Source organism: Eulemur rufifrons, chromosome 20 (genome assembly GCF_041146395.1).
Source record: "Eulemur rufifrons isolate Redbay chromosome 20, OSU_ERuf_1, whole genome shotgun sequence".
Classification (NCBI taxonomy): Eukaryota; Metazoa; Chordata; class Mammalia; order Primates; family Lemuridae; genus Eulemur; species Eulemur rufifrons.
The window spans coordinates 3,703,327-3,728,964 of record NC_091002.1 but is presented as its reverse complement, the minus strand read 5'-3'; the positions used below and the strand labels follow the sequence as shown (position 1 = coordinate 3,728,964).

The 25,638-nt window shown below is 48.7% G+C and overlaps 1 protein-coding gene across 1 annotated transcript in view; it reads right to left on the bottom strand.

Annotated features, from left to right (window-relative positions):
- TBC1D14 (TBC1 domain family member 14) overlaps nucleotides 1-22,187 on the bottom strand; it is a 121,293-nt gene extending 99,106 nt beyond the window's left edge. Inside the window, exons 1-2 of the mRNA XM_069495714.1 lie at nucleotides 22,093-22,187; nucleotides 10,692-11,418 (exon numbers count right to left, since the gene is read on the bottom strand). Of these exons, the coding sequence (XP_069351815.1) occupies nucleotides 10,692-11,401 (710 nt within the window). The 5' untranslated portion in view covers nucleotides 11,402-11,418; nucleotides 22,093-22,187. The remainder of the gene's footprint in view (nucleotides 1-10,691; nucleotides 11,419-22,092) is intronic.
- Nucleotides 22,188-25,638: the final 3,451 nt, after the last annotated feature.

Genomic DNA, 25,638 nt, shown 5'->3' with positions numbered 1-25,638 from the left:
ATTCTGGCTAAGTCTCAATGAAATCACAGAATTCTAAGATGGGCCCCAAGATTCTCTCTCCCTGGTATTCACATCATGTAAAATCTCTCTCCTTAAACATGGATATAAACTGTGACTATGATGGGACAGTCACTCCAGGTTTTGTGATATGGCACAGATGACTTGAGAAAGGGAGGTTATTCTTAGTGGTTCTCACCCAATCCAGTGAGCCCTTAAAAGCAACTAGGGGCCGGGCGCGGTGGCTCACGCCTATAATCCTAGCACTCTGGGAGGCTGAGGTGGGTGGATCATTTGAGCTCAGGAGTTCGAGACCAGCCTGAGCAAGAGCGAGACCCCGTCTCTACTAAAAAATAGAAAGAAATTAGCTGGACAACTAAAAATATATAGAAAAAATTAGCCGGGCATGGTGGTGCATGCCTGTCGTCCCAGCTACTTGGGAGACTGAGGCAGAAGGATTGCTTGAGCCCAGGATTTTGAGGTTGCTGTGAGCTAAGCTGATGCCATGGCACTCTAGCCAGGGTGACAGAGCAGGACTCTGCCTCAAAAAATGAAAAAAAAAATTTTAAAAAGCAACTAGGGCTCTCCTTCGCAGAAGAAATTCGAAGTGAGAGGGATTTGACATAAGGGAGAGAGAGTCTCCGTTGCTGGCTTTGAAGATGGAGGGGACCACACGGCAAGGCATTTCGAGAGGCCTCTAGGAGCTGAAAGTGCCCCCGGCTGATAACCACCAAGGAAATAAGGAGCTCAGTCCTATAGCCACAAGGAACTGAGTTCTGCCAACAACATGAATGAGCCTGGAAGAAGACAATTTCTTAGTTTAGCCACCAACGTTTTGGTTTCATCCTTGTTAAGACCCTAAGAGGAACCCAGCCATGTCATGACAGATCAGCTATGTTGTTTGAAGCCACCAAATCTGTGGTTATTTTGTTATGCAGCAGTAGAAAAGCAGTACAACTCCTCTGCTCAAAATTCTGCAGTTGAGCCAGGCATGGTAGCACACGCCTCTAGGCCTACTCAGAGGATTGTTTGAGTCCAGGAGTTCAAGGCTATAGTACACTATGATCACACCTGTGATTGGCCACTGTACTCCAGCCTGGGCAACACAGCAAGACCCTGTCTCCCCATTTACTCTGAGTCAAAGCCAACATCCTACAGTGGCCTATATTCCCATACAGAATCTGGCCCCACTGACCTCATCTCTTCCTTCTTTCAGTCCAACCACAAGGGTCTCTTTGTTCAAAGGCATCAGGCCTGCCTGTGCCCTTCTCCTCTCCCTGGATCCCTCTTCTCTCAAATATCTACCTGGCTAACTTCATGACTGCCTGCAAATCTCTGCTTAAATCTCCTCTGATCAGCCTATGAATTTTATAACCTGCCTTTTCCAATCCTCCCAGTACCTCCTGCCACCTCTACTTTGTTATCTCCATAACCACTTACCACTGCCAGCATAAACACTTTATTTATTTATTTTTTTAAGAGACAGGGTCCCACTCTGTTGCCCAGGCTGGCATACAGTGGCACAATCACAGCTCACTGCAACCTTGAACTCCTGGGCTCAAGTGATCCTCCCACCTCAGCCTCCTGAGTAGCTGGGATTACAGGTGTGCGCCACCATGCCCAGCTAATTTTTTTTATTGATTTATTATTGTAGAAATGGTGTCTCACTAAGTTGCCCAGGTTTGTCTCAAACTCCTGGACTCAAGCAATACTCCTGCCTCAGCCTCCCAAAGTACTGGGACTGCAGGCGTGAGCCATTGCACTGGGTTTTTTATTTACTTGTGTTTATCATCTGCCGCCTCTGCTAGAACATAAGCTCTGCAAGGACAGGGTCTTTGTTTTGTTCACAAATGAATCCCAACCACCTGTAATAGTGTCTTGGCATATGGTAGATGCTCAGTAAATATTATTTTAAAGAATGCATAAGGAGAAACATGTTTAAATACATAGCACAATGCTTGGTATACAACAGCCACTCAATAAATGAATTATTATGGCTGTGTGCTGCTGCCAAAAGAAAATAAAGCCCAGCAAAGCACAGGAAGCAGCACACCCTTAATAAGCCCAGTCATTCTTTCTAAATTCAGCTACACCACTGACAGGGTCTCCAAACAGTGCCTGCAGTGGTATCCATACAACTTCCTGTGTGTCTGCAGTGAACAGACAGCTGGCCTGCTGTAGCTCCTTTCAGCAGTGTTTGCAAAGTGACACCAGCTACATCCTCTCCAAACACAACCTCAAAATGAAGCTCACCCAGATTAGAGAAATATCTCTGGTCAAGGTCACCAATGACCTCCCAGGGGCTAAGCCAAAGGTTGATAAAAGCAGAGCTGTGTAAACCAATGGTTGGAAAAGAAGTGCAGACATTCTGTTATCAAGAGCTGTAGTCCCCAATCCCCCCACCCCAACAATCCCCCCCACCTCAACAATCCCCAACCCCTGGGCCTCAGACAGGACTGTACTGGTCCATGGTCTGTTAGGAACCGGGCCCCACAGCGGAGGGGGAAGGTGGTCAAGCAAGCTTCATCTGTTTTTACAGCCGCTCCCCATCACTTCATCACCTGAGCTTCTTCTCCTGTCAGATCAGTGGCAGCATTAGATTCTGCATTATGGTGAGCTGTATAATTATTTCATTATATATTATAATGTAATAATAATAGAAATAAAGTTCACAATAAATGTAATGTACCTGAATCATCCTGAAACTATCCCCACCCCCAATTCCCTTAGTCCATGGAAAAACTGTCCTCCACGAAACTGCTCCCTGGTGCCAAAAAGGCTGGGGACCGCTGATCAAGAGGGTGGAGCTGCTGAAAATCCAACTGGTACAAGAATTCACAACCAGGAAACTTAAACCCTTGGGGCTGGGATTCAAAACAGGGTCAGAGGACCCAGGATAAGTGTGTGAGTATGAAAACACTTACATAATACAAAGGCCAGTACTCTGAATAATGGAGACCTCCCCCCGACAGATCTTTAGTGAGGAATAATGAGAACTACCCTACTATTAATAGTTCCTTGCTTGCTAAAAATCCTTTCAGCTTCTCTCTTGCTCAAGGTCCCCAGGAGGCACCAATATTGATTACTGCAGTCTTCCACCTCCTGTAGCTGGCCAGCCTGGGAAGGCCAACGACCCAGCCAGCAGGCCATAAATGGCAGAGCTGACTCCAGCCTCATTCCCACACTTGCAAATGCCTGAAGTAACTTAACGAGGAAGAGGCATTTTCAACCTGCTTGCCCACAATGTCTCCAACCATCTTCCCACTGAGGAGCTTCAGTGCCCTGATAAAGATGCCACACAGCTGACCTCCCTGACCTGGTTTAAAACTCTCCTCACTTATTCTTCACACTCTTTCACAGAGCATCAGCAGCTCTACCAACACTGCCCTGCAAAATCTCCACTGTGCCTCTGATTTCCTGTACATCTCCTTTTGTTCGCCCAGTCCCGAGTTCCCCCTCTTTCTGATCATGGTACACATGTCACAAGAGGCAGGATAGTGTCTTTTGTAGAAAAACCATGGACTTTGGAGTTAACAAGTAAATGTTCAAATCACAGCTCAGCCATCTGTGCAGTCAGCCTCTCTGAGCCTGTCTCCAGTGGGCTGTAAAATGCTCTAGAAAGAGAGAATATAAATAAAGTGTCTGGCCCAGACCCTGAGCTCAGAACAGGGCAGCTACTGTCCCTTCAAAGGGAGTTGTTCCTCTCAGACCTCTCCAGCTAACAAGTTTAACCCCTTCTCATCAAGGCAGTCCATCAGCTCCTAAGTAGACCTTTATTCTTACCCCATCTGGCTCTGATGTGCTTTGAGTCTTGAGCCTAAATGTGGTCCTCAAAGCCCGGTCCCATCTGGGCTCCTACCACCCTTCTGGACACCTCTCCTACCCCTGCTCTCCATCCTAAGCACCTCATGCTACAGCTCTTTCCCAGAAAGGTTGGGCTCTCTCCTGCTCCTCTCGCCATGACTTTGCACACGCTGATCCCTCTGCCTAAGAAACACTATCTCAACCCTTGTGCCTGTGGAAAGCGTTTTCAAAGGCCAGCTGGCATCTCAGCCACTGCTACTTCTTTCCAGACTCCCCCAGAGGTTCACTGCTGTGTTCATATCTCTCTTCAAAGCCTCATCACACTGTAGAGGGATTTACAAAGTGGCCTCCAGCACAAGTATGCCCCTCTTCGAATCTTCTTGCTTCCCTACTGCCTGGCACCTGGAGCTTAACACCTTAATCAGATCAAATCTTTCATCTTAACAACTCTGCTAGGTGGGTAACCTCAGCTCATTTTGCCAACAAGGACACTAAGCCCCAGAGGCCAAATGCCTGCCTTACCCAAAATCACATACTAGCAATCACAGCAATGCACAAGCACACACACACACCAGCAGCAGATGCTACTTCTATAACCAGAATGCCAGGTCAAAGTCACCAGGTACATTAACAGATTTTGTAGAAAGTCATAGTTACAGTGTTACAACTCAGTTCACTGGCACTGATTCTAAAATGGCCAATGTATTAAATTATAGTCAGGCAACATAAACAAACAGAATCCACATTCACATGTCTGCCCTGCACCTGGTTCTTCACATCCATGTATGTTCCCTCCCTATTTAATCCCAACAAGGTTTTGAAGTATAAATTTACTCCTGTTTTACAAAAAAGAAACTTGAAGTTGAGACCCAAGCTCTGTATAATTTTTGTATCCCTTGGCAAGCAACTCAATCACCCCTTGCCTCAGTCTCCTCACATATAAATGAGCATTAACAGTACTTACCTGAATTAATCAGATTTCAGTGCAGGATACAGAAATCACCCTCAGTATTTCAAGCAGAAAGGGATTTAACACAAGGAGTTAGATGATTTCAAAATCGTTGGAAGAGGCCAGGTAGGCTGGCTCACGTCTGTAATTCTAGCACTTTGAGAGACCGAGGCAGGAGGATCACTTAAGGCTAGGCATTTGAGACCAGCCTGAGCAACATAGTGAGACCCCATCTCTATAAAAAATGGAAGAAATTAGTCATGCCTGGTGGTACACACCTATAGTCCCAGGTACTTAAGAGGCTGAGGCGGGAGGATCGCTGGAGCCCAGGAATTTGAGGTTGCAGTGAACTATGATGATGCCACTGCACTCTAGCCCATGCAACAGAATCAGACGCTATATTAAAAAAAAAAAAAAAATCCTTGAAGGGTCTGAAGTAGTCAGCTCTAAACTAGGCCCCCAGGAATGGCTCCCTGAACAATACAGAACTGACACACCAGGGAAGCTGCCACACCTCAGCTACCACTGGAACCACTGAATGCAACAACAGAACAGGATTAGGAAGCATCACAACTGCCCTTGGCACTGGAACACAGGAGGCAGCCACCCTCCCCACCACAACCATCTTTCAACGTCCACGGAGCTGAAAATGGACACAGGGATGATGCTACAGGAAATCCTCACATCTCTACGACATAACAAGGCAGCAGAAAACAGCAAAAGGGAGGAGAGAAATGGTCTCTGCCTAATTTCTACCTCAAATCTCTCACAAATGAGAGAATGTGACGGTATCTCGTTCATATCCAGAACCCTAGCTGCAAGAGACTCTGGGCAACGTACGTTTTTAACTCTCCAATTGCTACGGTAGAAGGCAAGTAGCCTGGAGGCTGACCAAGCCAGCCCATGAACTCCATACCACACTATCTACTATGGTTGCTAAAGATCAAACAAGTCCACCATGTCAAAGTGAAGAATGGCACCGGGCACACACTAAACAGTGCCTGCTACTCCCTGTGCCCAGGGCTCGGGTTGTAATGCATCTCCAAAGTGCCACCCCACTGGTAGGCTAACTCACCTCCCTAAAAAGAAAGCAATGAGCACATATCTTTCTTAGCACTGTTCTGTCACCTTCCAAAGAATCAAATCCCAAAGCTCTACATCAGTACAGGAACCGAAATTTTGGTTGAGCACTTCCACATCAAGTGAAAGTACCCATCTGAAGATTTACTTTTCTTAAGCCAGTGGTTTCAAATATTTTCATACAGCAGAACCTTTTTTTAGAAAGTGAAATCTCATGTGAAACTCCAACAAAGCAGAGAACAGGGCCAGAAATCCAACCTGTACATTGGGTGTATGCTCTGCCCGGAGATGTACTTGTATTATCTTGCTTAAACTTCACATTAACTTTTTTTTTTTTTTTTTTTTTTTTTGAGACAGAGTCTTACTCTGTTGCCCAGGCTAGATTGAGTGCCGTGGCATCAGCCTAGCTCACAGCAACCTCAAACTCCTGGACTCAAGTGATCCTCCTGCCTCAGCCTCCCCAGTAGCTGGGACTACAGGCATGTGCCACCATGCCCGGCTAATTTTTTCTATATATATTTTTAGCTGTCCATATAATTTCTTTCTATTTTTAGTAGAGACGGAGTCTCCCTCTTGCTCAGGCTGGTCTCGAACTCCTGAGCTCAAACGATCCGCCCGCCTTGGCCTCCCAGAGTGCTAGGATTACAGGCGTGAGCCACCGCGCCCGGCACCACATTAACTCTTTACAAGAGATATAATTAACCCCCTGTCACTCAAGCACACACTGGAGATCACAGAGGCTAAGTGACTTTCTCAAGGTCACACAGAATGAAAATGGCAGAGTTGGGGTTCAAACTTGGGTCTGAGCAGCCCCAGCTCTCAACCACCACACTCCTCTGACTCTGCCTTTGAATTACAACTCACACCAGGATGAACCGACACAGAATGTGCCCCCAAGGGGCTCTCAGCCAGGGTGGGAAACAGACCAGAAAAATCCATTATTCCAGTTCTTTAAACACATCCAGGTGCACCCCACCTCCCAGCCTGCCACAAGCTGTTCCCTCTGTCCCACACCTTCACTGGGCAAGCTCCTTCTCATCCTTCGTATGCAGTTCAAACATCTCTCTTCAGCAAAGGATACTCAGATCATCTCTCCTGAGAGTTTAATAAAGGGGCTACATAAAAGAAGATGTTAGTGGTCAAAGCTAATTACTACCTTCCAGACCAGTGCCGATTAGCAGATTAAACCCTTGGCTTCATGGAAGGCAGCCCTGTCTTCTGTGGAAAATAAACACACCACAAGCATGTTCCTGAATTCCTCTTATACTTGCTATCCAGGTTTCTAGGTAAATACTGTTACTCTACACTGGGTTCACAGGACTCCTTAACTTAGTCCCTCTCTTCTACACAATATGAGGATCCTGCTCAAAGTACATTACATTAGTAAATTTCCTTCAAGGAAGCAAATAAATACTGACATTTATTCTCAAAGGCTGGGTGATTTTGCCCACACCCCCACTCCCGCCCCCAGGATATCTGGCAATGTCTGGAGACATTTTTGGTTGTCACAACTGGGGAATGCTACTGGCATCTAGTCAATAGAGGCCAGGGATGCTGCAAAACATCCTCTAAAGCACAGGACAGCCACCCACGACAAGGAATCATTCAGCCAAAAGTGAAGAAATCCTCTTCTAACTTATTCAGCAATTCAACTAAAGTAAGTATAATATGGGAGTAAGAACTAGAGAAAGCTTTAGAAAACATATTTTTTAGAACTTATATTGTTTACGTTAGAAGCATAGAAGGCATCTGCTTATGGAATGCCAAGAAGTCAGGTGTTTTGTCTGTTTGATCTCTAACCTTGCACAGTAGTTTCATCCCCTCTGAAAGGCTCAGACAGGTAACATGCCCAAGGTCACACAGCCATTAAGTAGGAGAGCTCTCTATGAACCCAGCCAGCCTGACTCCAGATCCAGCACTCCCAACTGGGTGCCACCCCTGTCCCCACCCACAGCAACAGCACTCATGCCTGTGCCTCCTCCAAAACGCCTTGTCTGCCCACCGCCACCTGACTGTGAGCTCCACAGAGGCAGGGACTCTCTCAAGCTCCGCGTGCAGTCTGGGGTAGCGGTGCTTAATACAGCGTGGGTGAAGAAAGGAACAAATGGGAGCTCTGCAGCTCCCCCTCACCCAGGCTGCCTCATCAGGCAGTCAGGGTCACCGATGGGTCTACCTCCTTCAGTCACAAGTTCCCTGACCAGCTCCACCCTTCCTCCAAGCACGTTCTCCTGGACTAACCATCCACAATACTGCCCACATGTCTTCCTACAACCTAGAGACTGATTCATTTAGAGCAAGAAAAACAGAAGGGCATTAGGGGGAGGGGACAAAGTGGAGAAACATGATGGCTCAGAAGCCTGGCCTAGGAGCCCCACAGGACAAGCTCTAGTTCCAACCCTGCCCTCAACAAAAGCTCACAAGATCCACGGTCCTTTGGGCACCTGCTGAGGGTCAGGCTCAGGGCTGAGTTACGAAACATTCCCTATAGTTCCATTTACGCACCTGTAAGATGTTTATTGGGCTCCAAAGATTTTTGTCACAGAACCCATTCCCCTAAAGGGGACTCTGGACTGAAACACTTCTCTAACATTTTTAAGACTTTAAGACAAAAAACCCACTAGACTCAGCCCACAGTATCCCGTATTTGATTCAGCTATCATTATATTCCACCTGCTGCCCACAGGTACTTAAGAGTGGCTCACAATAATAACATCACAGCCATCAAAACAAGGGTAAGAAGACAAAAACCAAGGAATGAAACAAAGAAAAGACATTTGTTTTCTGTGGCACAAAGCTGAGAAAGATTTTCAAAAACCAGTAGCTTTAGAAATTGCATAATTTATGGTGTTTTCTTTCAAAAGGGAAGAGGTTCCAACACAGACAGCTCAACTCAGCCATATAACAAAAGCGGCAGACAGAGCAAGGTACAGCCAGGATAATCACAGGCAACTAACACTTAAAAGTTTACTACGTGTCTGGATCTACATTTCACACATGTTAACGCACTTCATCCCCATCACTGCTGTATGAAGCAGGGCTCATGATCCCCACTCCACAGATGAAGAAGCTGACATGGAAAGCACAGTGAGGAGGATGACATGGTAAGAGCACAGTGCACATCAACAACATAATAGGCACTATGTGCTAGGCTCTTATGAATGCCATTTTAGGGATGAGAAAACTGACTCAGAGAGGTGAAATAACTTGTTCAAGGTCACACAGCGAGGTTGTGGGTACAGGTCTGTTAAATTCCAAAGCCAAGCTCTTTCTACTATGCTGCTTCCCAGCCAACTCCACTTCAAGCAACATTTCCCAGATTTGCCAAAAATCCCAGGTGATTCTAAAAACCTACGCCCTCTCCCTGAGATTTGATTCTGTAGTTCCAGATGGATCCTGAGGATTCACATTTAACAGGCTCCAGGTGGTATTCAAAACCAGGGAACATGAACACACTCATCAGCCACACAAATCTGAACCACCACACTACAGCATGGCTGCGGCCACAGAAGAAATATGGACAGAGTCTCCCCAAAGTTCCTGGGTTCCTACTGCTGAAGGCAATCACTGAGTTACTGAGTTCTGAGACCAGGAACTCTACTTGTAGTAGCAGGATACCTGTTAGCACATTAGACAAAAAAGGTGCCCCCACAAAACCACAGGCCATGATGGAGATCCTTTCACTTGGGACTGGTCTTAGAATACCCGAGATGGTCCCACATTTAGCTGATGAAGTGAGGCAGTGATAAGTGAATGTACATGCCTACAGTCGCAGAAGTCTCGGCGGACTCTAGCCAGCACATCACACCACCTCAAAGGGACACCCAGCACTGCAAAGTATGCAACACAGGCTTTGCTGGGGTGCACACAGGGCAGCCAGGGTCAACTGCAGAAATACTCCCACTTGCCAAGCCCTGGGCCCAGAGCCCTCCAAAGAGCAGCTGTGGAGCGGATCACAATTCTGCCCGAACTCTCCACAGCCACCATGCCCTTCCTCACAGCACTTCACAGTTTGGGAGTTCACATTTGCTTGTGTGATTGACTATGTGCCCACCCCCACTACCCCCAGACTATAAGCCTAAGTCATTACTTAAGATCATTTCTGTCACCATATTACACTTGTTGAACCAAGGCATGAGAGCACAAATAAGAGACAGAAGGTGAAGGAGCTGTCCCCACAGGGCATTAGGGGAGATACAGGAACCACAGCAGGCCTGAGCTGGTACCTGGGTGACAGGACCCCACAGGGAAGGGGTGCATGGCCTTTGCCCAATAGGGTGGGAATGGGTATGGCTGCAGTAACAGCACATACCTCAATGGCAGGGCCAGGGCCAGAACATGAACACAAGAACACAGCCATGAAGGAGCACAGGGAACACGACCAGGGCACCTGAAATGCCAGCTCTGGCCTATGCCAATGGGGATTAGAGTTAGAAATGTGAGTTACTAACTACTATCCCCCTCATCAGCACCCTCTGCTTGGCCCAGGAAACCTAAGTTATTAGTGTAAAGGGCCCCTCCAAGGCCAAGGCTGACACACTGCGGTTGCTGATGTGGCAACACTGGCCACCTGTGGGTCACCCACAGCACCACAGGTCAGAAGCCAAGAATGACAGCAGACTGTGCAAGTGAGCCAGGGACAGAGAAGTCACAGCTAGAAGTGAGGAATCCAACAGCAGCATCACCAGCAGACCAGTCCTACACACAGGTCCTCAGGATGGTGGGCTCCTGGGAAAAGGCACAATTATCTGTATGACACAGTGCCTACTTTATGAGACAGAACACATATTTTAGACAAGAAAAACAAGGCAACTGGTCTGAATTCTATAACCTAGCTCTTCTAGAAAGACAAAGATGGCATTACCTTGTAAAGAAGTTACTAAATGGTCCCAATAGTTTTAATTTACTCCCCTCCTCAGTTTCATAAACATAGTCCTGCTGGTGTAGGCCACTGGTTTCCTTGATGGAACTCAGGGTGACGTTGGTAAACTGTGGGTCATCATCATTCTCCAGGGTCACAATGGCACTGGAGCTGCTTGTGACCACAAGGTCCAAGATGTCCTCATTGCTAACAGACAGCGTCGTTGACAACTCTGTGCCAAGACTGGACACGCTACAGATGGAGACATCATCGCTGCGGTTCAGGGCTTTGGAGGTGGGGCTGTAGAGCTTTACTGAGTCATAGCCTGTCCTGGGAAACGTAGAAGACTTCCGCACACTCTGCTCCCGCTCGGCGCTGGTGGGAACCGGTGGCGCACAGGATGGCAGTGGGCACGCGCTCTGGAAGGCCCGCTCAGGGATGATCTCCGACTCAGACTGTTTCCTCTTCACATGGACCACGCTGCAGGGGACAGGTTCTGGGTTGCCAATCTCCAGCGTAGGAATGCCTGAGTCCACCGACTGAAGGCTGTGCTGATCTTCTAAAGCACTGAGTTTTAGCCTGGGCCCGTAATCAGGTGCTGAGAGGAGAACCGGGGTGTGCTGCAGGTTCTGAAGGGAGTTTCCTGGTCGACCATCCAGAATGCCCATCAAGGCTACGCCATTTGTAGAGGTGGAAAGGTTTCCATCAGTCATCTTGGTCCAAAAAGAAACTATAAAAAAACACAAACATGGAAATTAAAAAAGTGAATATAAACCCAAAGATGCTACTCCCGTGACACACAGCTCAAACGTTCTGATGCCCCTTTTAAAGGAGAAAGCCTTGAAGAAAGTCCTACATACCCAAGTTTTGAATCAGGACCAGAAGCTAGAGTTTTAACATATACTATCATGATATAAAATAGCAGGAAGATAACTCGAACAAAGGGCACATCCAAGGTAAAAATAATCATCTTCATTATCATCACCTACCAGTCACTCTTGATCCCCAGGACAGCACTGGGAACATGAGAACTGTGTTACACAGAAAGGGGGGTTTTATTGGGGTTTTTCTTTTGGGGGAGATTAAATGATAAACAGGATACCTCTGTCAAAAGTATGTGTATTCATAACCCATACATAAGTCAAGGTTCTATTTGTCCTGAGACAGCATAAAAATCAAGTATCTGGTTGGTTCGAGTGCAGTGGTGTTTACAACTAATTGATCACAACCAGTTACAGATTCTTTTGTTCCTTCTCCACTCCCACTATTTCACTTGACCAGTCTTAAAATAAATAAATAAAGTATCCTCATTAACACAGAAAACAACAAAATAAATTACATATGCCATTTGCAGTGAGACTACCCCAACCGTATCCAAGTCGGCTGTGCCTCTCCACAAATGTTTCAGTCACGCTTATCATGTCTATGAGGTAGGGCACAGTATCTACTTTACCAGGAAAGAAACTGAGGCTCAGAGAGCTTAGAAATGGATCCAAGATCAAACTGCTATTTAACAGCAGAGCTCGAACCCCAAAGCAGACCACACCTAAGTTAGAGTGGCTTAGTATAGAGTTATAAAAACCCAGGGCAGGGGCTGCGCGCGGTGGCTCACGCCTGTAATCCTAGCACTCTGGGAGGCCGAGGTGGGAGGATTGTTTGAGCTCAGGAGTTCGAGACCAGCCTGAGCAAGAGCGAGACCCCATCTCTACTAAAAAAATAAAAAGAAATTATATGGACAACTAAAAATATATATATAGAAAAATTAGCCGGGCATGGTGGCACAAGCCTGTAGTCCCAGCTACTCAGGAGGCTAAGGCAGGAGGATTGCTTGAGCCCAGGAATCTGAGGTTGCTATGAGCTAGGCTGATACCATGGCACTCTAGGTTGGGCAACAGAGTGAGACTCTGTCTCAAAAAAAAAAAAAAAAAAAAAACCAGGGCAGGCGGCTGCCTCAGTGAAGATAAATAATCAACAAAGAAAGAATAAAAACCTACAAGACTTGCGTGAAAAGAGGCAAAACTGTTAGTGACTCACACACATCTACGGCCATGTCTAAAGTTCTCTGGTGTAAGAGAAGTGGGGAAGAGAGGGTACAGGGCACACCAGCCTGGAGAACATAGCCCCCAGCAGACTGAGAACCCTGGCATATGTTACCTTTTATTTTCCTTTAAAACATCAAAACTAAAAAAATCAGTCAGTGCATTTAAATCTGATGGATAGAATAGACCATAAAGAACAGGACTTTGGACTCAGACATTCCTGGGTTCTAATCCCAGCTCCACTATATTGCCTTGGGAGAATTAAATAAAGCACCACAAGGAAAGCATTTAATAGGCACCTGGCCCCCAGCAGGCATTGGTAGCTATCATCAAATAGCAAGTCTCAGGCCTAGAAGCAACAACAATAACCACTCCAATCTGGGTGTCTTCAGCTTTTGCATCGAGCCTTCATGCTCCCCTTCAGGAAGCCTAGCCTTCCTCTTTGTCAACACAGCAAAAGCAAATTCATTAAAAGCAGAAAAAGGGGAAAGGAGTACTCTCCCTCTCTCCCAAAAATGGAAGGAGCCAGTCAGACAGTACAGTACTAGAGCAAAAATAGAAATGTGAAGGAATGAATCAAAATGCAGAATTCAGAAATAGACTGAACTATATATAAAAACTTGAAATATGACCCAGTGAGTAAGGAAGGATTATTTAATCATGATGTTGTACTGACTATTAATTTTTCTTAGGAATTAGAACCACACTGTACTACACAAAAACAAAAATGCAGACAAAATTACAGTTTAATACAAAAGTGAAATTATAATGGTGCTGCAAAAAAATAAAATGTTTCTCTAACCTACAGAGAGAAAATTGAGTTCATCCTCTGAAAGAATCTGGGCATCACCTGACCACACATGAACATGTTTTAAATGTTTCGTAGCTCACACTGCCCTGGGCTAGAGCCTTACCCTGGCCACAGGTCCCTCCAAGGCAAGGCCACTGCAGACCATCTCTATGTCCCCTGCTCTGGGAAAATCCACCAAGTTGCTATGTTATGAAACAATAGAATTCACAAAAGGAAGAGACAGGTACATTCAAATATATACAAATTTGAAAGTTCTACATTTTTTTAATTGAAAGGAAAATACAGTAGGAAACATTTTTAGCACATAGTTAAGAGCTTATCTTTGACAATGTCAAAAGTAATTAGAGTTATCAAAACATCATCAACACTCTAACAGATGAAACTGGCAAAAAGCCATAAACATAAGAGGAAATCCTCACACCAAATAGAGCTGAAATCCTCGCTCTACCACTTACCAGCTGGGGCAACCTCAAATGAGGTGCTTAACCTTTCTGAGCCTCAACTTCCCTCCTCCCCAGCAATCAAATGGGTAAACACCATATAACTCATGGGCTATTCTGAGGATAAAAGAAATGAGATTTGGTGAAAGCACTGGCAAACCCAGCACCTAATACACAGTAGGTACCCAACAAACAAGTGCATTTCCTCTACTTCCTAGCCACATAAAGAGCTACAGTACCTGCAAAAACTGGATTTAAATCGTTACAAAAGAGATGTGGGTTAGCCCACAAGAAATTCTAACACTAGAGTAGACAGGGAACACACAAAAGTCTATCTTTCCTAGGAAAACCAGTGCATGGGCAAACAGAACCATCCACTCAAGTCTATGGAACTGGAAACCATTTAAGTGAAACTACTAAATTTCATTCATGGCAATCCAAGGACCCCTCTTTGAATCGCTACCAAGACAAAAGCACAGGGAAGCAAGAAGCAAGGCCTGGCAGAGCCCAAAGCCATTCGGTGGTGGCCTATTTCTCTACGGCTCTTCTCTGCCTTGGGGGCAAGGGACAGTAGCCCGAGGGCCTCTTCTAGGGAGAAGCTGAGCAATCTTTGAGGCCTCAACTGGTTCCAACTCCAGTTTAAGTTCCTTAAACCTCAGAAACAGAGTGTCAGTCTTCGGGGAAATAAACCTAAAAGGGAAAAAGCACTTCCGCTTGCAACACTCTCTAAAACCAAACTCTGCAAGGGCCAAGGCCACCTGTCCTCAAGCCCTTCCACCTGGTGCCACCAGTACCATAAAACCAGAGCCACACTCCAGGCCACCTGCCTTCTGACGGTGCCCTGTATGTGTGGGAGGTTGCATAAACAAGGTGTGTGCTTCTGAAACAAGGCTAAAGCATGGACTCTGGAAGCTGGCCAGGAGGGCAGCTGCAGATGGCCTGCCTCCAATTCCCACATTTTCTTTTTTTTTTTTTTTTGAGACAGAGTCTCACTCTGTTGCCCAGGCTAGAGTGAGTGCCGTGGCGTCAGCCTAGCTCACAGCAACCTCAAACTCCTGAGCTCAAGCGATCCTCCTGTCTCAGCCTCCCGAGTAGCTGGGACTACAGGCATGCGCCACCATGCCCGGCTAATTTTTTCTATATATATTTTTAGCTGTCCATATAATTTCTTTCTATTTTTAGTAGAGATGGGGTCTCGCTCTTGCTCAGGCTGGTCTCGAACTCCTGAGCTCAAACGATCCTCCCACCTCGGCCTCCCAGAGTGCTAGGATTACAGGCGTGAGCCACCGCGCCCGGCCCAATTCCCACATTTTCTAAAGACACACTGAGCCTGAATTCCCCAGGCCAGCACACAGGACCCTCCTAATCTGAATGCCTCCCCAACCCTGTGGTATCATCCTCCCCTCTCTCAACATCCAGCCCTACTGTGTCACCACCTGGGGAGTGCCCTCCCCAGCTAGAAGATCAGGGGCCCCCAGGGCTCCAGCAGTGTGTGGCACAAGGAGACACTCAATTAGTGCATTCAAAAGCCACCTCCTCTGAAAAGCCTTCCCCAACTCTTCCAGGAAGCTACAGGGCCTCCTTCCTCCAAGGCTCTTTTTGGCCACACCCCACCAGAAACAACTGCATTTTACAACTGTTCTCACATCTCTCACCCCATGGATTCTACACTTCGGGCAGGCACAGTTCTAATAGTTTCTGGATACCACTGCCTGGTCAAATGCCTGGTGTAGATTAAGGGTTCAAAAATCTACTTGCTAAATTAATTATTACTGACAACAAAGTTCTTAACTGGGTAGGTTTCAGGGACAATCCCATTAATATCTGCTGAGAGCTGAGTTACACTGGAACCTGGTGAGCACTGGAGTTAACAATACAAGGAAGAAAACCCCCACCATCTCGTTCCCAGCAGCATTTGTGGACAACAGACAAAGCAACTAAGCAATGACTTTCCTATATATCATGTTAGGTACCAGATGAGACAGTGAGGAACACTGTCACACTTGATGGGTCAAGAAAGTGAAAATTCCTCCCTCTACATTTGTTTTCCTCCCTCTACAAGTGACACCATCTCCCTGCGGCAGCAACTATCGCCCTCAGATGCTCAGGCAGAGCACATTCGAGGAATGGCCCCAGCACCGAGCCCAGTACTCTGCCATGGGAGGCACCAAATACAAATTTAATGGTGATGAGTCATCACTTTCTGGACAAGAGAAAAACATGCAAAATGCAAAGTATACAGAAGAGGAAGATCGTTTTAATTTCATGCAGCAAGACTGTCAGAATCTTATTTACCTGTCACAACACTAAGTTCCACAGCAAGCAAAGAGTATATATAACTGCCCTGAGGGAGCCAAACAATGGTCACTCCACCAGGGCCACATCTTTAGTTCAATACAGTCAAAAAATGGCAGCTGCTCTGCTGGTGATTCTGGAAGGGGCCTTGGAAAACAATTCCATTTAGAAGCAACAGTTTGATGTTTCTCCTCCTTAAAAAGCAGTGGAACGGGCCTCAACCAAAGTCTTCATACATAAACAGTTTATGAAGCCCAAACCGAATGATTTAGTTATGCTCCCACCGAGGGGGGGAAGTGCACTCATTAGTGGCTTCAGGGAGAAGTCATGCTGCCGTCTGTGCAGACACCCTCCAGCTTTCTCTTCCTGTGGATCCCTGTCCGAGTTGCCTCCTCAAAGCCCCATCGGCAAGGGGGTACTGCTGCTCTCTCTGATCCTGGAAGGCCGGTACACTCACCTTTGCTGCCAAGCCTGCCATCAACACAGCTCTTTCACTGATTTCCAGATTCTTACTGAAGGTCAAGCATGCACAGCTCATTTCTAATCAGCATGGCCTGAGGGCATATATGTCACGGAGCCAAAGTTTCAGGAGGACAGGACCAGGCCTATAACATGTGACACAACACCAAAGCATCATCATACAACTACAGTTTAATGAGTACCAGGCACTGTTCTAAACTCTAATACACCATTGTGTGTTACAGACCCTCAACAACTCTATGAGCTGAGGAGGAAATTGAGGCTTGTGGCTTGCCCAAGGTCTCCACTTTCATGTGGCAGAGTTGGGCTCAAACCCAATCTGTGACTCTAAGGCCACTTGGTAAGCTTTGCTGCTTACAAAGGCCTATTGCAGACATCAGGCACCCCCTCTAATTCTCCCCTGTGAAACAGCCAACTGTATTCTACCATTTTGCAGATAAGAATAACAAAACTGGGCTGAGCAGCAGGATGCAGCAACCTGCCCAAGGTCTCACAGGTATGGCCCACCTGAGTCTTCTGTCTCCAACACCCACGTCATTCTTCACAAAGTTCTCAAGGGTCCTCCATGTTTCCTAGTAAGAATTCTGGTGACATTCACAGCCTCCTCACTGGAGTGGTTGCTCAGCCCTGGAGGATAGGCCTTCACCTCAGCCCTGGAGGATAGGACTATTCAAGAGAAACAGCCCAAACGAGCCTCCAAAAGGAGGCTCTAAGACCAAGGAGAATCCACTGATTTGTGTGGATCTCCCGTGTGAATTCACCTGCTTTGTAGAGGGCTCCACAAGCACCAACCACCGTGAGTCTCTTTCTGTTTTTTTCAAATGTCCTTCAGCTTCATTTTTCTCTTTTTTAATTCAAGACCTGGTTAGGCAGAAAGGACCAGGATGTTCCTGAATCTTGGTGCCTTGACATTAACAATGAACATGAGCAGCTGCCTCTGATCACCAAGTGTACCTGACATGTTGGGCACTGTGCTTAATGTTTATGTCCACTATGTGACCTCCACAACCACCCAAAGAGCTTAGCATGTTATTACCATTTCACAGACAAGAAGACTGAGGCATAAAGGGTTATGTATAATAAAGTAGCTATGCTGGGCTAACCTGAGTCTGATCTAAAGTGCTTACTCTTCCCACTGCTATACCCGCTGCCTAAAATAATGGATTAATCTGCATTATGTAGAAGGAAATGTTAATTATAAAAGTAGGTTGGTTTTTCAATGGGTTATTCTTTAGGATAAAAATAATCCTAAAAAATTTTTCTAGAAGCTCATATATTCCTCTGGAAGGTTAATGGCAACTTCCAGGCACCTGAAACTTAACACAATGCTTTTTAAATAAGTTTCAGTCCATGAACGTTTCAGTACACCAGGCAGATATTGGGGTTACTACTGAGGGTCCCCAAAGGCTCCTTCACAACCCTAAGGAAAAGACATTTAACTTACAGTAGCCACTGGTGATTATGTTTAAAAGGCATAGGTGGGACATTTTAAATTAAGGACTTTGAATGCAAAATGTTTCAGTTACACTTAGTAATTTACCAAAACTAATTTTCACAAGTTCCTGTGAAGTGAGTAAATAGCAACTGATAGGTTAGGAAGATACTGGGACCACTTAAGGCCAATATAATTTATAATCTTAATTATTAATAAGAGAAATCAGGCTGAACACAGTGGTTCATGCCTGTAATCCCAGCACTTTGGGAAGCCAAGGAAGAAGGATCGCTGAAGGACAAGAGTTTGAGACCAGCCTGGGCAACACAGCAAGCCCTGTCTCTACCAAAAATTTAAAAATTAGCCAGGTACAGTAGTGTGTGCCTGTGGTCCCAGCTACTCAGGAGGCTGAGGTAGGAGGATTGCTTGAGCCCAGGAATTTGAGGTTATGGTGAGCTATGATCACACTACTGCACTCCACCCTGGGCAAAAAGTGAAACCCTGTCTCTAAAAAAAAAAAAAAAAAAAACAACAAAAAAAAAGACAGAGAGAAAAATCATTTACTGAGTATTTACCACATGCCAAACATGCTAAGTGCCATCACATGGTTTAATCATCACAAGCCTGCCAAGGGCACTAAAGAAACCATGAGATTCAGAGAGAGTAAGTTACTCACCTAAGGTCATGCAGGAACAGAAACTGGATTCAAAGCTCATACATGGCCTGCTAGAGTAGTTAAGAATGCAGGCCCTAAACTTTGTGATAATCTATAAGCTGAACACTTCACAATTTTTACACTTTTGTGTACATATGCTAGACCAGCAGTCCCCAACCAGTGGTGAAAATATAATGCAGGTTCCAGCAGTAGACTGCCAGGGTTCAAATTCTAGCTCCTCCACTTACCAGCTATGTGACCCTGGACTAGTTTCTTAACTTCTCCATGTCTCAGTTTTCTTGTATTAGTAAAAGGAGGATAATAACAGACCCTATCTCATTAGGCAGTTGACAAGATTAAGGGAAGAAATCCACATAAAGCCTTTAAAATCATGCTTGGCTGAACTAAGCCTTAGAAGATGTTGGCCGGTGTTATTCTTTCCTGGGCACTGGACAGGGCCAGCCAACTCAGCCCCACTATTTTAGCAGCCCATTTGCATATGCAAGCCCAGACACAGCCAGGCTGTGTCTACAAGGCCATACTGTACAGCTTCTTCCTGTCACTAACATCTCTCCTCACACCTGCTATGTGGCATTGGGCCTCAACCTCCCTATCTGTAAAACAAAGCAATTAGCCAAACTGATACACACCCCCGAGGGCCTTCCAGCTAGACAATGAAGAATTCTAAGCAACTCTGGCCCAAAAAACTTTCTTTATTTTTAGTCCTAAAACAAATGTTAACAGACAGCACATACTCATTTTCCTAAAATCCTCTCGTATTCTCTATGTATTAAATGTCTATACTGAAGGCTGGGCACAATGGCTCACACCTGTAACCCTAGTGCTCTGAGAGGCAGAAGCTGGAGGATGGCTTGAGGTCAGGAGTTCGAGACCAGCCTGAACAAGAGCAAGATCCCATCTCTACTGAAAAAACAGAAAACTTAGCCAGGCATGACAGCGCACGCCTGCAGTCCCAGCTAGTGGGGAGGCTGAGGGAAAAGGCTCGCTTGAGCCCAGGAGTTTGAGGTTGCAGTAAGCTATGATGATGCTACTACACTCTAGCCCGGGTGACAGTGTGAGACCCTGTCTCAAAATCTCCAAGGTCTCAAAGACTCCCCAAGCACGCAGGACGTGTTGGGCAGGCATCCCTTGTGCTGAGGCTGGGGACATTAAGGTCAGAAGCTCTGACCAATGGGAGAGACAGACTCAAACAAGCTGCTCTGATTAGCCTTGTCCTCACTTTTACAGAGGCCTTCTACAGAGTGCCAGCAAAGGAATCAACCCAGGGAAAGTGGGAGGAAGGCAAAGTGGAGGCACGAAAGACAGGAATTCACCCCACTGGACAGGGGAGTAGGGCAGAAAGAGGGTACCTGATGCAGAGGAACTGCAGGGGCTAAAGGGACACCAATAGAAGCCAGGTGAGGCAGCACCAAAGCTGAACGTGAGAGGGGTAGGCCGGGAGCAGACCGTGAAAACTCAGTTGTGCAGACAGGAATCAAGCCCAGCTCAGTGCAAAGTGCTGAGTGGGAACAGCCAGGGCCTGCTGGGACTGCGGAGGACAACAGGTGAGGAGAGCCTGGCCCAGGGACCTGCCTCAGTTTGAATCCCATCTCTGACTCTCTCCACCTGGGTGGCTCCAAACCAGTTACTTTATCTCCCTTCACCTCATCTCCCTTAATGTTTCTCAAAAGGCATATTCACCCAACAACCCTCAGCAGCAAGTGAAAGTCAGGTTCTCATCAGGGCTGGGGATCTCAGTAGGATTGTGGAGCCCACAATCTCAAGGGTTCAAACGTATATGACAACTAAGACAGCAGTAAGACAGCTTGTGGGCAGGCAGAGGGGAGGGAAGGGGAGGGTACTCAGGTGGGACAGGAGGTAAGAGGACTTCCAGAAGCCACACTCAAACTCGAAATATGGGTGGGTACTGGCCAGATAAACTGGGCAACAGGAAGTGTTCCAAGAGTGCAACTACCAGTGCTCAGCAGGCAACCCCATCCTCGATAAAGCCAGGCAAGACAGCCACTGGGCGCTGACATCCTGCAGATGGCGGGGCGGGGAGGGGAGGCGAAAGCAGGGCAAGAGTGAGTGCTCAGGCCCCAAAACACCACCACCACCGCCCCCCTCAGGCAGCCTAGGCTGGTAACATAGTCAAGTTGATGCCCAGGAGCCTCCAGTACTGGCAAAGTGCACTTGGTGCGTATAGAATCCTCCAAAGCAAAGCTTCCAATTCCACGCTGGAGAAAACGGTGTCCTGTGCAACTTTGCCACAGAAATGTTTCACTATCCCGGTCAAGGGCGGTCGCTAAAATGCCTACTGCCCCAGCCTCACCCATCTAGAGTCCGCAGGGCCAGTCCTGCGCCCTCCTGACCAGCCATCCTCGTCACAGCCACGACTCCGCAGCTTTGAGACACACTCCTGCGGGAGAGGGGGCCGAGGAGTCCCACGACTCCTTCCTCGAGGCAGCCCCTACCCCACCGAGGGTCGCCTGTGGAACGCACCGGGCTCAGCTCCAGCCTCCTGGCCCGGCCAGTGGCCAGTGCAGAGGGTCCCTGGGCCAGGGTCTCTGCAGTCGGGGGTGGGGTCCCTGGCCTGGGGATAGGGGGTCCGAGTAGTGTGGGGGTCCGAGGAGTATGGGGCTCCGAAATGGGAGGGGAGACCGGGGGCTCCAAGGAGGAGGGGGTCCGCGGTCCGGGAACTGGGGGTCCAAGGAAGACAGGGGTAGAAGAGTCCGAGGTGGAGGGGGCGGGTCCCCTGGGGTTTGGGACTCTGAGGAGGGGCTCCGCGGCCCGGGAACTAGAGGCCCGCGGAAGACGAGGGTAGAGGGGTCCGAGATAGAGGAGGGACCCGGGGGCCGGAGGCTCTGAGGAGGAGGGGGTCCTCTCCGGCTGGGCGCCCCGCGCGCGCCGAGCGCACAGCAGCCTGCAGTCTGAAGGGGAAAACTTTTCGTCGAGTTCCGGAAAAGGAGCGTGTCCCAGCGCGCGTTTCCCCGAGGGGCTATCGAGCCCCGAGTGCCACCCCCCGCCCCGGAGGCCCCGCGACGGGCCCCCAGATGCCACCCACGCGCTGCCCTAGAGCGGAGAAAGCCGCGACCGCGCGGCGAAGGGCGCCAGGCAGGACGCGCACCCCGCGGCCCGCTCCTCCCGGCAGCCGCCCGGCGCTGGCCAGCGCTGCAGCAGGTGGCAGCGGCCCCCGCGCCTCTTGCCTCCCTCGCAGCTCCGACCCGGTCCCCCTCAGCAGGCCTTCAGTACCGGAGTTAGTGCGGCTCCGACGCCATCCCCAGGACCCGCGGGCCCGCAGGCCAGGCCCCGCGGGACCCACAACTTGTGCGGCGAGGGCGCCAGGCGCGCGGTAGGCGGCGGGTCAGACTGGCAGGTGCGCGCGAGCCGCCCGCGGCGAACAGCGGCGCGCGCCCTTGCCACGCCACGCCCGCCTCGCCACGCCCCCACACGCCTCGCCACGCCCCTACGCACTCTCGCCACGCCCCCTGCGGCTGCGTCAGCTCTTCCGCCGGGGCCGCCACCCCCCGCCGCGTCTGGAGCTCGACGCTCGCCCGCCTGAACTTCCTCTGGCCCGCCCACCGCGGGCCTCCGGAGCGGCGTCGCCGGCCCTTTTCTCTCCCGAGGGCCAACCAGAGCTGCGAGGGGAGTCCTTGAGGGGGCCTTTGTGCTCATAGAGCCCCCGTGGACACCCGACAGTGGCTCCCTTACCTGGTCTGCTCCACCCGCGGCCATCTTGGAAGTGGGAAGCGGCCGGGAGGGGGAAGGGGCACGAGCGGGCAGGGACCAGGCCTGGGGAGCCGAGCGCCGGAGCGCATCGATGGGGGGGGGGCCCTGCCCAGCAGGTGTGCGGGAGGGATGACCGGGGCTCCACCTGGCCGGAGGGAGGAGGTCTGCGTGAGACCTGAGGTTAGGCCCCATGGCCTCGCGAACGGCGCTGTGGCGTCCCCGGCCTGGCCTTAGTCTTCTAATCTGTAAAATGGACTTTTCTGATCGCTCTCGTTTATGGCCCTTTTACGCAGTGCCTAGTGCTGTAGTTCCCAAACTGGCCTGCACTTCAGTATCTCTGGGGGAAGCTTTTAAAATTCCAAAGCCCAAGCAGCTCCCCAGGCCAATTAAATCACAGTCTTTGGAGGTGAAATATAGTTTGGTATCATCAGTTTGTTTGGGAAGCTGTGTAATATGCAGAAGTTTGGGAACCACTAGCCCAGCGTTAGTGTGCGTATTTCACTTCAACGTTGCAAAAACTCCAGAGACAAGGGTCTATGATCAAAGCCGTTTTAAACAGCGGGAAATGGACCCAGTGATGAAGCCCTCTGCCCATGATCCGGGGGTGGGTCGGTAGCTGAGAAAGGCGGAAGCGGGAATCCCTGCCCCAGACCTTCCGTGCCTATTCCTGGAGATGATGCAAGGCCCTGAATAGTGTGTAAGAAGCTCTTGTTAACGGGTAATTGATCCTCATCCCCCTTCTAGAGTAGGCTCCATGAGCCAAACCAGGCTTATCTTACTTACTGCAATTTTCCCTGGGCCTGGCAGATAGTAGGTCCTTGACTGTTGGATTATCATTACATTCTGGACACTTACGGCGGAGGAAAGACTCCAGTGGCTGGGAGCTGGAAGGCCTGGATTTACACTAGGGTTTGGATCCTACTAACCAGAAGTCCTGAGGGTTGTCAAAGAGGAAACCCAGGAGAGACTGACTACAGAGAAATCTAAAGGAGGTCTGAACTAGCGGAGTGGTCAGGGACAGGAAGGGTAACCTCCCCATCACAGAAAGCATCTGGAAGCTGCAATGGAAAATTCATGTGGGCTTCAGTCATGAGAGGTGGGCCAAAGAACCCCTAACTTGTGTCTTCTCCCTGCCTCGTAGCTCTAAAACCTCTTAGCACCACCTATTAGCTATGATGGCAGAACGATGAGAATTTTTAAAAGGCAGTCTCTTGAAAGAAAATGTTAACATCCACAGTGTTTGGTGCATACTAGAAGCTTTATATATGCTTACATTTCTGGTGGTTTTCAGTAAAGATCATGCCAGGTCTTCTTCAGACCCTTTGGTGGCCTCCCCAGCTTGCTTTGAAGCACTAACAGGAAAGCACAGACTTGTTTCAGTCCTGACTTAATTAGCAATTTAATACATCGGATTAACATCTGCTTGTGGCTCCCCAAATCCCTTCCAGTCCTAATTCTAAGTCTTAGGGTTTTAAAACCCTACAATGACAAGGAATCATTGTTCTGTATCCAGAACCAAAGTTTGTGGTTCCACCAATTTGCACTTGGTGTCCTCTGCCTGCCTTCTCCTCACCCTCGCCACCCTGCTGCCCCAGAGCCTGTCCCTGGAATCTAGTTGTCACCTACACGCTCAGTGTGATCTGACCCGTGTCTTACCTTTTGTCATCAGCACCCAGAAGTGTTCTAGGTAAATCCTCATTGCAACTTGAATCTGACAAAATTAAAAACAGGGAACAGGATTTAGCTGTGTAGCTGCATGCGGTCACTTTATCTCACAGAACCTCAGCTCCTCCCTCACCCCCATCTCTGCTGCTGGCTGCCTGCTGGTCCTTCAGGTGGAGCCCCAGCACAGCCACCTAGCTGAAGCCATCCCCGTTCCCCCTTGCAGACTGTACCCAGGGCTCCCAGAAGGATTCTTACTCCCAGTAAAGCTGTCACTTGGTGTGGGCAAGATCCAGGCCCCTCAGCTCCCTCTCCGCAGTGTCAGGCACAGGACCAGCACGTCGTAGCCCCTGGGCTGGCTGATTCCTTCGGTATCCGGGAAGCCCTCTCCAACATTCCCCATCCTACAAGGCACATAGCACTCTCACCTCCTTCGTTGCCATGAGGATTAAACAAGTCAAAATTACAAGAGACATAAATGTAAAAATAAGCTTTGTCTAGGTTTGTGAGTTTCTAGCATGTTTGGAGAGCTCTTGACACACCCCTCCCAGCAATATCATGTAGAGAAAGTATGTTGGTCAGCCTGCCAAGGCAAGGAAAGACCCTGGGGCTCCTCAGAGACCCCACTGAGGGACCTTTTCCAGGCTGACCTCTGAGCCTCCCGAAGCTTGCTGAGCAGCAGTGGCCAGCCTAGCTCAGGAGGAGTGGGAGTGCCTTTCCCAGGAGGTCCAGTATCCATGGAAACCATCCCTGAGCACTTGCTCTGTGCCAGCCCCTGCTGGACACGGGACACCAGAGCAAGCGACAGCCCACAACTCCTGCCCTCTCAGGGCTCCCAGGACAGATAGATGTGGCATCTCAAAAATCCAGCCACGTCCCCTTGCAAGGAAAATGGTTATCTGACCAGATGTAGACCCCAGGAGGGTCACCGCCAGAGTGTCAGAGCTGGCAGGACCCTTACAGAACATCAAGCCCACCCTCAGATTATTCAGAGGGAAAAACAAGGTCCAAAGAGAGGGTCAGGGAAGGACCAAGGTCAGGTGAGGTGGGAGGTGGGCACCCAACGCAGGCCAGAGGCCTCCTGCCCCACCAGCTCCTTGCATCTTTTCTCAAGAGATAATGAGGATCCAGCTAGTCTCCTAAGCACATGTCTTGCCCCCAGCTCTTCCCCAGCCGCTGGGTGTGAGCTCCAAAAATACCTGTTGAATGGATAAATGAATCTTGCTCATACCTGTATCTGTACCTGGAGGCATCCCCAGTGCCCTGGGTGTGCTGGCTATTTCACCTCTGTTAATCCCCACAACCTGCCAGGCTGGCGCATTAACTCACATTGCACAGGTGAGAACACAGGTGCTGGGCAGGCGGCCACTCCGCCCACAGTCCCACAGTTCTGCCCCCACTGGCCAG